General features: G+C 42.3%; 1 protein-coding gene across 1 annotated transcript in view; it reads right to left on the reverse strand.

Annotated features, from left to right (window-relative positions):
* The window catches only part of SERINC5 (serine incorporator 5), a 43,116-nt gene that overhangs the window by 11,546 nt on the left and 16,382 nt on the right, over positions 1-15,188 (reverse strand). Inside the window, exons 2-7 of the mRNA XM_054178707.1 lie at positions 14,242-14,409; positions 5,987-6,165; positions 5,604-5,686; positions 2,747-2,840; positions 1,546-1,757; positions 686-781 (exon numbers count right to left, since the gene is read on the reverse strand). Coding sequence (XP_054034682.1) covers positions 686-781; positions 1,546-1,757; positions 2,747-2,840; positions 5,604-5,686; positions 5,987-6,165; positions 14,242-14,409 — 832 coding nt within the window. The remainder of the gene's footprint in view (positions 1-685; positions 782-1,545; positions 1,758-2,746; positions 2,841-5,603; positions 5,687-5,986; positions 6,166-14,241; positions 14,410-15,188) is intronic.

The following is a 15,188-nucleotide window of genomic DNA, read 5'->3' on the forward strand; positions in this document are numbered from 1 at the left end:
TTTGACTGTCACAAGTATGAAATGACACAAGACGATTTAATACCATACATCACCCTCTTCCTCTTTTTTCTTCCTTTTACATTGTGTCATCTTATGACTAATTCAGTAACTTCTATGTTCATGTGAAAACTTCTAAATTAACTTTTATATTCTTAAGCTCCACAAGTAAATCTTCCACCTAAATACTTTCTGGTTTTCCTTCTTATGTTTAGAATACATTTGAGTTTACATTTGTACCTACACAAGTGTCTCTCCCCTTTCTTCTTGGGTGCTATCTGTATTAAAACCTCCTTCCTGCCAAAGCACTTATTTTCCTCTAGTTATTATTGTTTCAGCTATTCAACACTAAAAGTTGAGCAATAATAAAGAAGGGAGTTTTAACATTACTAATTTGAACCAGAAAGGCCTTTTTTTTAAGTTAAAAGGAATGCTCCCTGTCCCAAAAGCTGAATCTGATGCTTACCTGGGAAAAGGAAATAGTTTTCAGTTTTAGTGATTTTGGAGCATGCCAACTGCATGGTCTCTCTGCTGCAGAGATTTATTTTTAATACTTGCAGCTTCTTATGCATAGGCCAGAACAGACTAAAGCCTGCACTTCAATATCCCTAAGTTACTTAATTCAGGTTTGTTAAACTCTTCGTTTTAATACATGGCATACCTAAAACAATTTACATAAAGCACTTACTAGTTTCTGGTGGCTTGCTGGATAGTGCTGAGAAAGTGAGATACATAACGTAGCAGCTGATAATTCCGGATTGCAGCAAACCAGAATGGGGCTGGCCTTTACAAGAAAGAGGGTAAAATAACTGATTCTTGCAGACATTTTAACAAAGAGAAAAATAAATTCATATCCTTTAAATAATAGTAACACTAGTATCTCTCAGAACAGTATCTTTTATCTTTCACTTAAAGCAATTCATCAGTCCTTAGAGGCATCTTAGATGCATTTCCACTGGCATGTAAAGAGTCTGTCCTTTAGCTCTGATGGAGGTTTTAGAAAGGCATTACAAATTCCCACCCCTCCGCTCTAGCCAAAAGCACCAGCTTGCCAAAAGCTATTGACAAGCTGCCATCATAGTTTTATTTGCCCATAAGATCTGTGTTAACGTCACTCAAATTACTGTTTCAAGGTACAATGTATATAGGATACTAACAGCACACACACAATATACCAAACCACAAAATACTGCTGTCAACTGCTTCAGGCCCAAAAGTTTAAAGATGCTGAATCACAAGCAGTCAAATGTAAATGATGAACCAAGGAGTCTGACAGCTATCACTCCACCTGCTACCACTGCACGAGCAGTATAAACTCCACAGCACATTACCAGCCGTCAGCGTGTGACTCTTCTGTACAGCATGACTGCCTGATGGCACACCAAAACATCCCCCATCTTTGTAGTTTTGGCAGATGAGCCAATGACCAGCAACAGCACTTCACAGAATAGATGAAGGGACAGGGACAAAGCACCAGCTATGAGCTATCATGAGATCTTCTGCCCAGAGCACCAGAAACCCAAGAGAAGAAAAGGTCATCAGACTCACGATTCTGGACGCAGGGAGATATGGCCACCAGCGACACAAAGAGGCACAGGCCACCGTTAACACCAATTAAGACCTTGTTGTACATGCAGCCCTCTGAGCGTGTGTAGAAAAGAGCCATGAGGACCAGGGCTGCCACAGCAATGGAGTACAAGATGAGAGTGACCAGGGCAAGCAAACCATTCCACATCTGCTTGTGTTTTGCACCTGCAGTCCTGGTGAGAGAAAGACAGGCAGTTTACCTTTGTATTTCCTTCCCCAAAAAACAAAATAGCTGAAGAGTTCATCTCCTCAAATACAAAAAACAGTGTGTAATTTACTGAAGCCCATGTATGTCCTACACCAACACAAATCCTTGCAAGGTTGCTGTTTATGTACTATCATGCCCAGCTGTTGCTGTAATCCTACGTGACTCTTAGAAATTCCAGCCTGTGGAACCAGCCCATAAGCCCATCTCAGCTCAACACTTCAAGGACTTCTTCAGTGGGAACTCAGTGTGCCCCAGGCTCAGGTAGCTAGTGGGGCCCTTCAGAGATGGACAGCAAACGTATATTGCTTGGTACACTAACAGTTTCTGTTATCAGTCAGTATGCTATCAAGAACAAGACGACTGCAAAGGTTTATAGAGTGAGAAAGGAGAGACAAACAGCAGAGGTGGTGGCAGGAGTTCCTGTGTATATGTGGGAGGACAATTTAAATATTTTAAATTGATGAAAGGCTAAGGGCTAGGAAGGTAATAGCAAATGTGTTTAAACTGTAAATTAAGTCAGTGTCCCAATGGGTTATATGCAGGTTGGTAAGACAATCTTGCATATTTAAATGAAAGCAAAGAAGGTGAAGAGAAAGTAGCAGTTCCCATGTGAAGGAAAAAATTATTGTGCACTAAGCTGACCTAAGAAGTAGGATTTACCTAGTTTAGATCTCTGCACACCGGTTCACTGCTACATTCTGCAAATCCAGTTTTATTCTCTTGCACCACTCAGAGTTGGTTTAGATGCTATATGAAAACAGACTTGCTACGAAACAAAGTAACAGGTTTTTGCATTCCACGCCAATTCAGGTTAAGAATAGGTCAGCAATGTATTAGTGATTAAGGAGGAAACATATCTGCTAGACAAGGAGAAAGTGGACAAAGCAAAGATGAACAACTCTAAATACTGTCATTAAAATGTTTTCTTTCTCTAACTACTTGTCCAACACATACCAATTTTTATTCCATTTGTGTGCAAACTCAACAAGCAGGATGAGCTGAATGGCAATGAAAAGGAACCCTCCTGTTGCTCCTATGTAGCGCCAGGCTGAAAGGCAGAGGCAGAAAACAGATCAGATTGCACTTGTCTTTTTAATTACTGGCTAGGCAGTCTGAATATCTCAAGCCTACACATGTAGCAGGAAATGAGAGATTTCAGCTGAAAGGCCATCTCAGCTAACTCAAGGTTAGTTCCCTGATGAATTCAACTTGCAACCTGCTACACTTTCAAAACAAGCTGGTCAGAACATTTACTGAGTTTCCCCAACACAGAAAATGTTTGTGGAGACTGTGAGTTGCTATATTCAGACAGAAAATACTGAAGCCTTTATTTGTGACTGGTAAAAGGGAGGTGGTGTGAAGGTATTTCACAGGAACCTAAACCCTGAAATTGCAAGGTACTGGAAACCAGCACTAAAAAAGGCAGTTTCTTCCCTTGCAGATTCCAGTACCACAGGAAAACAAAGGTGGAGCTTATCTATTTACACATGCTGTCAAGAGCCACTCCCCAAGAGGCAGGAACACTTGACATTCACTGACTAGTCGACTACTTAATCATTGACCTATATATACTATGTTTGGGTAGCTGTGTATTTCAGAAAACAGATCTCTTACGTGCAACACCAGAAGTCTCTGAGGAAATACAGATACCCATTTAAATTTTTAGTTTCACCTGTAACTTCTGCTGCTGTGCAGCGCATAGCTGATAAATTACTCCACGTGTGTGGCTGGTTTCAGTGAAGACAACCAAGGGAGTGTGAGTAGATTAGCAAAGTCCAGCCATATCCTACCATTGTGTTTTCTTTTCCTAAAAAGCTGGTGTAAGTGAAGTGGAAGAACAGAATCATTAGGGTGCATTACTCAAAGCAGATGATGTAGTGACTGACTTTGGTTTTTTGCTTCACCCTGAGCACATCACTTGAAAGCAAGCAAAAGATCCCACTTGTGGGGTGTTGTTAAAAATATCATAGGCACTTGATAAGCCTCCTGTTCTTAATCAAAACCAAAACTGGAGGAAGCTAGCATGTTAAAAAGTACACTAAAAATTGTTGTGCATATGTATGTGGGAGAGGCAGCGTAGGAAGGAGCAGACCACCAGTGGAGTAATTAAATAACCAGATCCTCAGGTTCTCCCACTGCAACAGGCAAGACACTGCAGGATGTTTCATGGATCCATTAAATGTAAGGTTAGCATGGCCACTGTGGATTTAACACTACAGCCACCCCAACCTAGTGCTTGCATCTTATATTCTTCCTCCATGATTAACAAACCGCTAATGATGGGGAGCATGACAAGAGGGGTTTTTTATAAGAAAAAAGTAAGCAAACTAAGAGTGCTCAAAACAAAACAACCAAAAAACCTGAGCCCCACAACATTCTAAATTTCTTGATGAGAGGGAGGTAAAAATGGAAAACAAACCTGCACAATACATAAATTTCCTGTAAATCTCAAATTCAGGGGCTGACTGGAGCAGGAAGTGCAGAATACCGCTTTAGAGAGAAAGTCAAGAGCTAGTCTGGGGAAGAATGAGTGTTATGCTGTATCACCACACTATCTTATGCTGCTATTCAGAAATGGCCCTCTAATCAGCCCAATAAATCCTGTTTCACCTTGTCCTAATGCAATTAAATTCTTATCAATTTTTTCACCATGAAAAGGGTAACCTGCAAAGATGACAGGCAGTCTTGCACGCTCAAGAACACAATGCATTGCACCATCACACTTTTGTAATCCAGATTTTAGATACTAAGGACAAGCACAAACAGCCTTGCCATGACTTCTCAAAGGAGAGGAACTGGTAATATGGAGTCTTCCACATCTGAAGCATCAAACTGACCCAGGACCAAACAGCTACTGAAAGCAAGAAACTGCATCACACATATCAGTGGTTTACTTGAGGAGGTTTTTACTTTAGTTTCCCTGAGCACAGTGCTCACAGTATGTCTGCCCACTCTATTCTCTTCCCTCATGTACTCCTTCCCCTTCTAAATGCCTGGCTAGTGGAGATGGGTGTTGAAAACACAGGTAACCAAGCAAGCCTTAATAGAAGCAGGCAGCACACAACCACTCCTTTGCATTACTGATCCCACCTCTTTCCACCTGCCAGACTCAACATTTTAAGGTCTTACAAGCACTTGGTAAACCAAAGAGCACAAACTCATCTTGGTATCACTTGGATTTTTGCTCCTAGCCTATACAGACCTGCAAGAAGCCCCTCCTAGAGATGTCATTTAAGCACTGGGACAGTACCCATGTGTTTGTGCAGTGCTAGCACTTCTTCTAAATCTGGAAATGTTTGGTATGTCAGCAGAGAACTTGCAACACACATGAAAAAGTTTAATTTTGCCTTACTGCATTTGCACTACCAGCCTGAAAGCTAACAACATTCTGCATTCTTCTGCATCACTGCAGGTTTCCAGGCAGCACACAAGAGCACCTGACAGGTCACCAAGTCCTCTTGAGCCATGGCACCTCTCTACCACACAGCACAGACCTTGGCTGCCATACTACAGCATAGCTACCTGCACAAACTAACATGTCTCTGCAATCTTGAATTAACATTTTTTTTGTGCTCTACTACATCCCCCTGCTTCTTAAAGAATTTGCAAGACAGCAGTATTTTAACCTACGTATTCAGCCTGCTCGTTCTCTGTGCACTGAGTCCCCTTCAAACATGCCTTCTGCACATGGATTATACTGGCTTTACTTCAAGAAATATGGCAATATTCATGTTGATCAGACCTTTAGGAATTATAACCACTCACAAAGCAGTACAGAACTAAACAGCATAACAAAACATGAAGGACATACCATTGAGGAAAGTGTCCTGGTCAGGAATGAAGAAGGCTCCAGAGCACATTGCTGCCAGAAGTATAAGTTTAATAAGCCAGAATCTGGGTGAATGGAGGAGAAAAACAAAAAGTCATCTGATTGTAATAGGAAATTAAAGGTCTTCAACGAAGTACCATGAGAAATCTCTATTAAAGCCTAACAACAGAATAAAACCAGCCTTTGATGACTGATTGCCACTTCAGTTCCCTTTCACTTTATTTCTGACAGAAGTTTTGCTTTGTTTCTTTGTGGGTTTTTTGCCTGGTACTATACCCAACTGGAAGGCAAGCAGCACGAACTTGTGGAAGATGGGCAGTACAATCCTGTAAGAAGAAGTGGTAATTAAGTAGTCAAGTACTCACCCATTATGAATGTATGCTCGGCAGCTTTTGCTGCTGTCAATCTTGATGGTGAACAAGAAGAAGAAGAAGAAGAAACAGGCCATTCCGAAACAGACTTTGTACACTGCAGAGTATCCCACCAACTTCTCACACATATCTCCTGCCTGAATACCCTTGCACATCTCCTTGTAGAAGGGAATCTGAAAAGCAAAATGTTACAAGCCTTTAGATAGGACACAGGGCTCCTTGCAACCAGCACGTCTCCATCTATGCACCACTGGTTTTCCATTAGATTCACGTAACACCTAGCACTCTTGATAAACCTGGATTTAAAAGTTCAAGGGACAAAGAAATGTAAACTCCAAAGGACTAGAGTTTTCAGAGACTCCACTTTCAGTTCCTTCTGGATGTTTTGTACAATTCCACTTGTTTTTCCTTCAGCTATGTCGGCTTCAGCCACCCTTGCCCCTTTCTGCTTATCCATTCACCCCCAAGGACACTCTCCCTTCTTTCCACACTTTACAGCAAAATAGTTGGATTGCTTCAGTAATCCATCTTGCAAGACCCAGACCGGTGGTTTTAACAGCAGAAGGGGCATGAATAAAAGGCTACAGGGCAGGAAGCTCTGGCTTATGGTCCCCTTGGTGGAAATGTAGACTGAAGCACAACCAAGCAGCACAGAGGCTGCAAGCTCTCACCTTTCTATCACAATCTCTGCAAGGGAGTTGTGCCAGTTGCCCTGATTTTGTTTTACATTAACAGGGACAGGAAAATTCCACCTTTCCCTTGACTTGTTAAATATTTGCCTTTAGGGCCTTGCTCTAGATGTGAGGGGAAAACAAACAGCTGCACATTTTGGCTTCAGTTTCATCAGGCAGATACAATGCTGAGAGCTCAAAAAAGCAGGTCTGTGTGTCCAGAACCCATTCCTGTGGGGTGCTTCTGTGCAGACACTCTGCGTCACTGGCAGCCAGGGAGTTATTCAGCTGCACAGAAATGCAGGCATTTAATTGGAAAACCACTCTTCAAAGAAAGAAAGGCCTCTCTGTAAGCTCACAGACCTCAGCTGAGGCTTTTTAGACCAGTTGAGCAACACATCAAACCCTTCAGAGCTGATCACTGCTACCTGCACAGGTAACTGGAAGAGACAGGAGACATGTGCCAGGACATGACCTGCACAAAAAACTAACTCAGGCAAAGGATTTGTCCAGATTTTGATTAGAAAAAAACATACAAACATTGTGCACAGCACCATTCTTGAACATTCCCAAGAAATAAGCAAAGAAGTGAGTCTATCCCTTCTTTAGCAGGTAGGCCAGCACACAAAACCAGGACAGGGAATGAACAAACAGGACCCAAGAGCAAGTGATCAGGTAAGTGTTCCCACCTGGATAGAAAGCCATTTGAGATGCAGTATACAAGGGATAAAAACAAACTGCCATCTTCCTGCCCCCAGGCTCTAGAAGTCTGCTTTACCTTGCAGATTGTCCATCTCATGCCAGCAACCCAGTCAGACAATCATCAACAACCCTCCCAGCAACTTCACAAAAAGAGCAAATATTTTAGGAGCTCATGGAAATATTGAGTTGCTATGCTAAGGGTAGCAAACCTAACTACTGCACCAAGCTGATTCTGGGTGGGCTAGAACTAGATTCAAACCAGGCCAAATCTGAGATACTCTCTCAGAAGTAACTCAGATATGAGTAGCTACTGTGTAAAAAGCTGGACAGTAAACAAGTAGCAGTGCCTGATTTACATTCAAGAGCTTTTTAGAGAGCTCCTAAGAAATTTTCTGGAGCACCAGCAATGTCTTTGCCAGGTGTTGGAAGGGAATGAAATATCAGATTGGGCAAACATGCCAGCATTTAAAAATGAGCAAATAGATTGACTGGAATAATGAAGAGACCTATAAATGCCACAGTGACGTCAGGGCAAGCCAAGGGGCCACAGCAATGCCAGGGAAAGCAAATGGGCTATCCAGTCTTTGATTTCAACAATCACCAGTCAGAAGATAAGTTAATAGTATGCATATTTATATAACAATATTTGTGAGGAAATAAAGTATTTGTTTAATGTAGATGACAGTACTGACCAGGGAGACAGACTTCTGCAATATCTGTTCTTGGTATCAAGCAGCATTTTGCTTATAAAACTTATAGAACAAAACAAAGCAATACTATGAAATTTGATTAGTCAACTAACAAATTAAAAACAGACATCTCGGTAACTGTAAATGGGCATCTTCTTCAGTTGCATAGGCTTCTATAGAGATCCTGATGAGATTTTTTGACCTTACATGTTCTTTTCTTCATTTAGTAGTAATTTCTTTAGGGATCTGGCTGAGAGAAAACGGATGGATTCACAAGAACAACAGCTCAGTTTGTGTCTACACAAGCAACAAAGAGCTCAGTCATCCTGCAGTATACACGCTATGCAGCAGCAAGTGATGTCCACAAGAACAGTCCAGGGGTATCGAACACTCTTTTTGGAGACCTGTGATCCTGAAGGAACAAACCAAGAATAAAGCCAAACTCTCTGGGACCCCACCAGATAACAAACACAAGCACAAGGCTGGAGACAAACGAGCTGATGCAATGAAAAAGACATGTTCTCGTGAGATGATTGTCTACTGCTGGGAACAATTCATCAAGGACTTATTCACTGCCAGTTAAAAAATATTTTTTTTTTTATTATTGTTTTTTAATTCTGAAACACATTCAGTTGTTGGGCAGCCTGGCCAGCCCACTTGATTCACTACGCTTTCCATTTACTCTGTAGTTTTGCCAGCCGTTAGTGAGGGATTAGCTATTTGCCAACTGTGATACAATGAAACACCTACTTTTGGATCCTTAAAACCAACATAAACTACATTCTTTGGCCTCAGAACAGCAGTCAAAGCATTCTTTCCCAAAAACTCAGTATCCAGTCAGATAAAGCAAATGCCTGGGTTACTGAGCAAGCAACTATGTTACCACAGCAAAATAGGCACTTTTTTTGAATGCAGCAAACCCCTTTTGAGGTGACAGCAATACTACAGAAACAGGGACAGACTGCCCTCAACTTGCTCTCCCCTCACTGCAGGCTGCAGACATGCAAAATAAATACAGTGCAAGAATCCAGCCAACATGGCCACATCACGTCCGGGCTGGGGCTGGGGCTTGGCCACCTCTGAGTTTGGGTCTGTCTGTGTCCAAACATGAATACAAGGTTATGAGAAACAGCATCAGAGGGGTAGACAGGATGTAAGAAGTGTATGAAAATAGGCCTAAATAGCCCCAAGGAGACTGCTTTCCTCTGGATTTCCTCATCTTAAGAGGGAAGAATGTGGCAGACATAGTTGTTACGGAAACAGGAAAGAAAATCTGTATAGGTGGGGAGACAAGGCCAAAACAACCCCTCAAAAAACCAAAACAAAACAACTCAACAAGAAATCCCACAAAAACAAAACTATAACACAACAAAACAAAACACCCTAACAAACAAACAAACAAAAACAACCGACAACCAAGCCCCATGGGTAAAGCTACCTGTCTTGAGCAGCTGAGAAATGGAATAGAAAGCCCAAAAACAACCAGACTGAAACACATACCATCCTGTATCTACAGCTAAATTCTTATCAGAAACTGGCAATGGACACCTGCACTCAAAACCCTCATTTTTGGTAGCAAAATGTCAGGTTTAACAGACTACAATGTGGTTAAGAGTCTGACATAAAACTAGCTGGGGAAACAAGCCTGAAAGCATGCTCTTGCCAGAACATGTAACCATCTAGAACTGAAATACTTTGACATGATTGAATTGGTTTTCACTGGTGTTTACCTGAAACTAGCTTTCTTCTGTTTTCCTTTTATTATTTAAGTTGGACATGGATATTTTCGGGGTGAAACTGCTGGCTTTGAAACAGCTTTAACATTAAAATGCTAATAAGAAAGACCAACCCTCACAAAAAAAAAGAACCAACAAAATCTGCATGACACATTGCTAGTTTGATAGACCAAAACAATTATATCCCTTTTCTTCTCTCACTTATCCTTTCAAAGCCTGTAAAAAGCAAGGTTTTGCTTCAAAAGAACATTTGTGAGTAGAGCTGTATCTGGATTTCACAGAACTAAAATAACTGGAAAAGACACAGAAGCACTTCTTCCAGTTGGGTCCTGCTTTGCTTCATTTTGGAACAGTGAATTCTCTGAACTATTTTGTGTCACTGCATATTGCTCTTTTCTGTCTTTCTGCTACCACCACTGAGGCTCTCACATCTTGACTGATGCTCTAGCCCATGTCATGCCTTGGCATACAACCTTGCTTCTCTGAAACCTATTCTACATGCTACCATTCAAGTACTTTCCTAGCCAAATCCATTCATTCCTTCCCCAGCCTCCACTGCTCCTTGCTTCTTCCCCAGACCAAGCACAAATGCCTTTGTTTCTTTGCATGTTTTTCAAAATTTAAGCCTCTAGGGCCTCTCTTCCTGGGTGTCCTATGAGCACAGCTAACAGCTCAGAAGACAGGGAAGAAAACTGCAAACACCAGAGAAAAAACTCACCCCTGAGAAAGACAGTGTTCACAAAACACTGTCTTTGTTTTGCGTCACAGAATCACAAAACAATACAGGTTGGAAGGGATCTCTGGAGATCATCTAACCCAACACCCCCACCACAGCAGGCTCACCTACAGCAGGCTGCACAGGACAGCATTCAAGCAGACTTTGAATGACTCCAGTGACGAAGATTCCACCACCTCTCTGGGCAGCCTGTTCCAGTGAACCACCACCTTTAATGTAAAGAAGTTCCTCCTCATATTTAAATGGAATTTCCTACGTTCAAGTCTGTGCCCATTACCTCTTGTCCTGCTGCTGGGCACCACTGAAAAAAGACTGGCCCCATCCTCCTAATGCCCACCTTTTAAGTATTTATAAAGACTGACAAGATCTTCCCTCAGACTATTCTCCAGGCTAAAAAGCCCTGGGGTCCTCAGCCTTTCTTCATAAGAAAGATGTTCTGGTCCCTTAATGATCCTTGTAGCCCTCTGCTGTACCCTCTCAAGCAGTGCTCTGCCCTTGTTGAACTGGAGGCTGGACATAGGACTCCAGATGAGGCCACACCAGGGCAGCGTAGAGGAAGATCATCCCCCTCAACCTGCTTGCCACACTCTTCTTAATGCACCCAGGATACCACTAGCCTTCTTGGCCACAAGGGCACACTGTTGGCTCATTGCCACCCTGTTGTCCACCAGGACTCCCAGGCTTTTTACCACAGAGCTCCTTTTCAGCAGGTCAGCCCCCAACTTGTACTAATCCACGGGGTTATTCCTCCCTCCATGCCGTACCCTACATTTTCTCTTGTTGAACTTCATAAGGTTATACTTTGCCCAAATCTCCAGCCTGTCCAGGTCTTGCTGAATGGCAGCACAGCCCTCTGGTGCATCAGTCATTGGCAAACTTGCTGAGGGTACACTTCATGCCTTCATCGAGGTCATCAGTGAATATACTGAACAGGACACCACTTCTTACAGACTTCCAAACAGACTGTGCCACTAACCACAATACTTGAGCTCTATCTTTCAGCCAATCCTCAAAATACTGCTGGTCAGATTAGGAATCAAGGTTTTGAAACCATAACCAAATACTCCACAGGTACCATGCCCTCCCACTGACATATGCTTTCATGTAAACTGCCACCCTTGACGAGGATGTAGAAGTTGAGGTCTCTGGGACAATGCCTCATTTTTCTAGCCATGCTGCAGGGCACAGAGCAGATCCCAGCTTTGGGCTAGCACCTGCAGAGTCTAGCACCTGGGGAACTGAAAAACTGTCCTAAACATATTCTAACAGACACAGGGGTAGACAACAGAATATAGGGGTAGATAAATACTGCAAATCAAATACAAACTTTTTTAAAATTCTCTGTTTAAGGTCTGCACTAAGAGGTGTACAATTTGCTGTTTTCTCCTCTTCAAAATCATGGCAAAAGATCAAGTGCTACAATAAATACTTTTACGACTGCTTTAGACTTGAGAGAATACAGCACATCAATAAAAGCAACACCAAACAAAAAGAAAACGAAAAGCCTCTCAATAGCATGGGAGAGACTCATTCCACATAACAACAGCATGAGTATTTGAATTCTAAACTGGTAAAGCAGAGACACATTTCCCTGCCAAGATTATGGCTCCGTAAAAACTTTATGGAGCACTAAAATTTCAATTATTTTCTTTTTGGTGCAAAAATTAAAACATTCTTATTAAAATTAATTAACATTATTTCTCCCCTCCAGATAGAGAGACCGAGACCCTCAAAGAATCACACAAAGTGTTTGCTTACAGCATGGCTCGAAGAGCTAGGAGCACTCCACAATCCAGCCAAAAGCAAAGGAATCAGTAAGTGCCCAGCACTGTTGAAACAGTGGGGAGCTGATGCTGGTCAGCCTGAAAAATACTTTCCAGGTGCACTCTGTTACAAGCGTCAGGAGTCCTTCAACTTTTAACAGCCCCAAACATAATTATTACATTATAGAGCAGATAAAGAAAGTCTATTTTCAGATGGTTCATTTCCCATTCAAAAACATCAAATGCTCTCATTTAAGAGGGTGATTGTCTTTCCACTTCACACTAACAGCTACTCTTTGTGCCATGTCTTCCCACACTGAGTTTTCAGGACTATAAAGCAGAAAAGAAATTTGGCAATACTGAAAAGCATGTTGTTGAAGGCTTCTTGAATCACTCCTCTGTTGGATAAATAGTGAATATTTTTGTTAGGGATACAAGCAGCATTAAAACCACACTACTGATGGAAAATGACTTTAGGAAATCTGGATATGAGCACACAATTTGTTTCCCACACACTCGAGTTCCTTGAGTTATTCACTTTATTGCCAAGCTCAGCATCTACCAAGTCAAAGTAATTTCTGGCAAGCAATTTCAGCACACACATGTTTTTAAGTTACGGTTCACAGACAAGCATCATATCTGTACTGGCTGCTTTTACAGGGCTGTCAGCAACTTCTGCTGGCCAGGGCTAAGAAGGTGGCATTAGGATAACTCAAGCAAAGTGCTACTCAATGAAAGAAAGTTAGGACAGAACATGTAAAGAGGGTACAATGGGAAGAAAGGGCAGACAGCAGAGCACAGAAACTCTCACACTAACCCCATCACAAGCCTACTGGTTCACCTGTGCTGCAGCCAGATCTGTGCTGCTATGGAGGAAAGTGTTTCATGGACAACTGAAAGTAAATGCAGAAGGTAAGCAGGGCAACAGCTTGACCAGCAACTGCTTACATGAGGAAACATCTTTAACTGTGCACCAAATGGCACTTCTGGGTGGGTAGCACAAAACAACTAGATTCCTGAAGAGACAGAAGCCTTCTGAACCTCCAGGGCAAACACAGTCACAGCTTCAAACCAGGCCTGATGATGAGTTTGGTGCATAAACTTAATTTTTAAGAATTAAGCAATCCAGCCATTGTTTCCTCTTCATAAAAATGGACTTCTTTTCTTGCAGTTTTTACAGTAAAGAGAGGATTTGTGTTTCTTAGTGCAACTTGGGTGGTTTAAGAAACCAAACAAAAGCTGTGCTACAACAGGACTAGTGTGTGGTTACAAACAGGTCGGTGAGCATTTATCTCAGGAAAGCTATATTAAGATTCTGAAAGTCATTTGAGTTTTAAAATCTAGTTGCAGCCACAGCTCCTCTCATGCTTTTGAAGCCTTTTCCTTGAAAAGGCATTTAGAAATGAACAGTATCTGATGCAGTTAGAAGACACGTGAACACGACTCAGCTGAAGAAAAACCCCTACAAAGACCCTGTGGCATTGTGCATCACTGTAGTCTGACACACAGCACCAAGAACACAGAATTTGTAAATGCAACACCTGAATCGGCTCCGTCTGCTACTGAAAAAGTTGCCAGAGACAAACCCAGCATCAGTCTGAACCACTTTGCTCTGCTTACAATAGATCAAATAACCGAGCAGCTGCTAGTGACGCTACCTGCACAGCAAATATGTGATGGGTTCATAGCAGTGGATTTCCGCACAAGGGAAGAGGAGGAAGGCTGCAGGTCCTGTGATCTTTGACTCTTCCTGTTGTGAAACACACTCTGTGGGTGAGCAACTGACAGGAAGAGGGTAAGCATGGAAAATGATCTTGTTTGGATTTTGAAGTGGATAGGTAGAGGGACTCAATCACCTCTTCTGAGGGAACAGGGACCTATATACATGATGAGCTATAGAAAAAGCTCCATTTCCTTCCAGAAGCATCAGTGGGCTCATCTCTCTTACTTACGTGTGTTTTCATTTCATTAGCTACTGTCGTTGACATCATCACACAACAGATGATAGTCACCAGGATGAAGTACAGCGCGTACATGAAGCGGGTGCTGGTTGACTGTTTTATCTTGGGGCAGCATTTGCAGCACAAGGCACAAGCAGCAGTACCACAGCAGCAGGCCAGCTGAAAAGTAAGACAAAAAACACAAGTCACCACTGCTGTTAGGTTCCTATTGCAAAATCAGACAGGGAGGCTGTGAGATTTCTTGTAGAACTCCAGAATTTCTTAATTCCTCTCCTCCCAGATGAGCAGTATTTAAGTGGAAGCAGACTGTCTTGTTTATCCAAAGTCATGTTTAAATGCATCATTTTCTAGCTTTCCCACACACAAAGGATGACAGCGAAAACGACGAAGAGGAGCTGCTCCAAATTTCTTAATCTCGTTCCTTGCTATTGCTGTGTTTCTGACTTGCTTCACCCAGCAGAACAGGCATTGCCATCATTGCACTCAGTTTCCTGCAATACACTCTTCCACCTCCATAAGGAAAAAAAACCACAACATATCTGCACAATAAGGGCACAGACTGCTGACTTGTTTGATATTTTGTTTCTAAGGCAGGCAGAATGTTCTGTTTCAAACAATCCATACAGATCCATTTCAATTCACCAGAATCATACCATCCTTTTCAAGGTGTTTTTGGTACACAGAAACTTTCTATGCTACTAAAGACTGAGCAAATTAAAGGGAGGAGGGAAAATTGTTTGGGCTATGACACCATCCCCCACAGCAAACTCCTGACCAAGCTGTCAGCCTATGGCTTGGACAGCAGCACTCTGTGCTGGGTTAGGAACTGGCTGGAGGGCTGAGCCCAGAGAGTGGTGGTAAATGGTGCCACATCCAGCTGGCAGCCAGGCACCAGTGGTGTGCCCCAGGGATCAGTGCTGCGCCTCATCCTCTTTAAT

Source organism: Dryobates pubescens, chromosome Z (assembly GCF_014839835.1).
Source record: "Dryobates pubescens isolate bDryPub1 chromosome Z, bDryPub1.pri, whole genome shotgun sequence".
Classification (NCBI taxonomy): Eukaryota; Metazoa; Chordata; class Aves; order Piciformes; family Picidae; genus Dryobates; species Dryobates pubescens.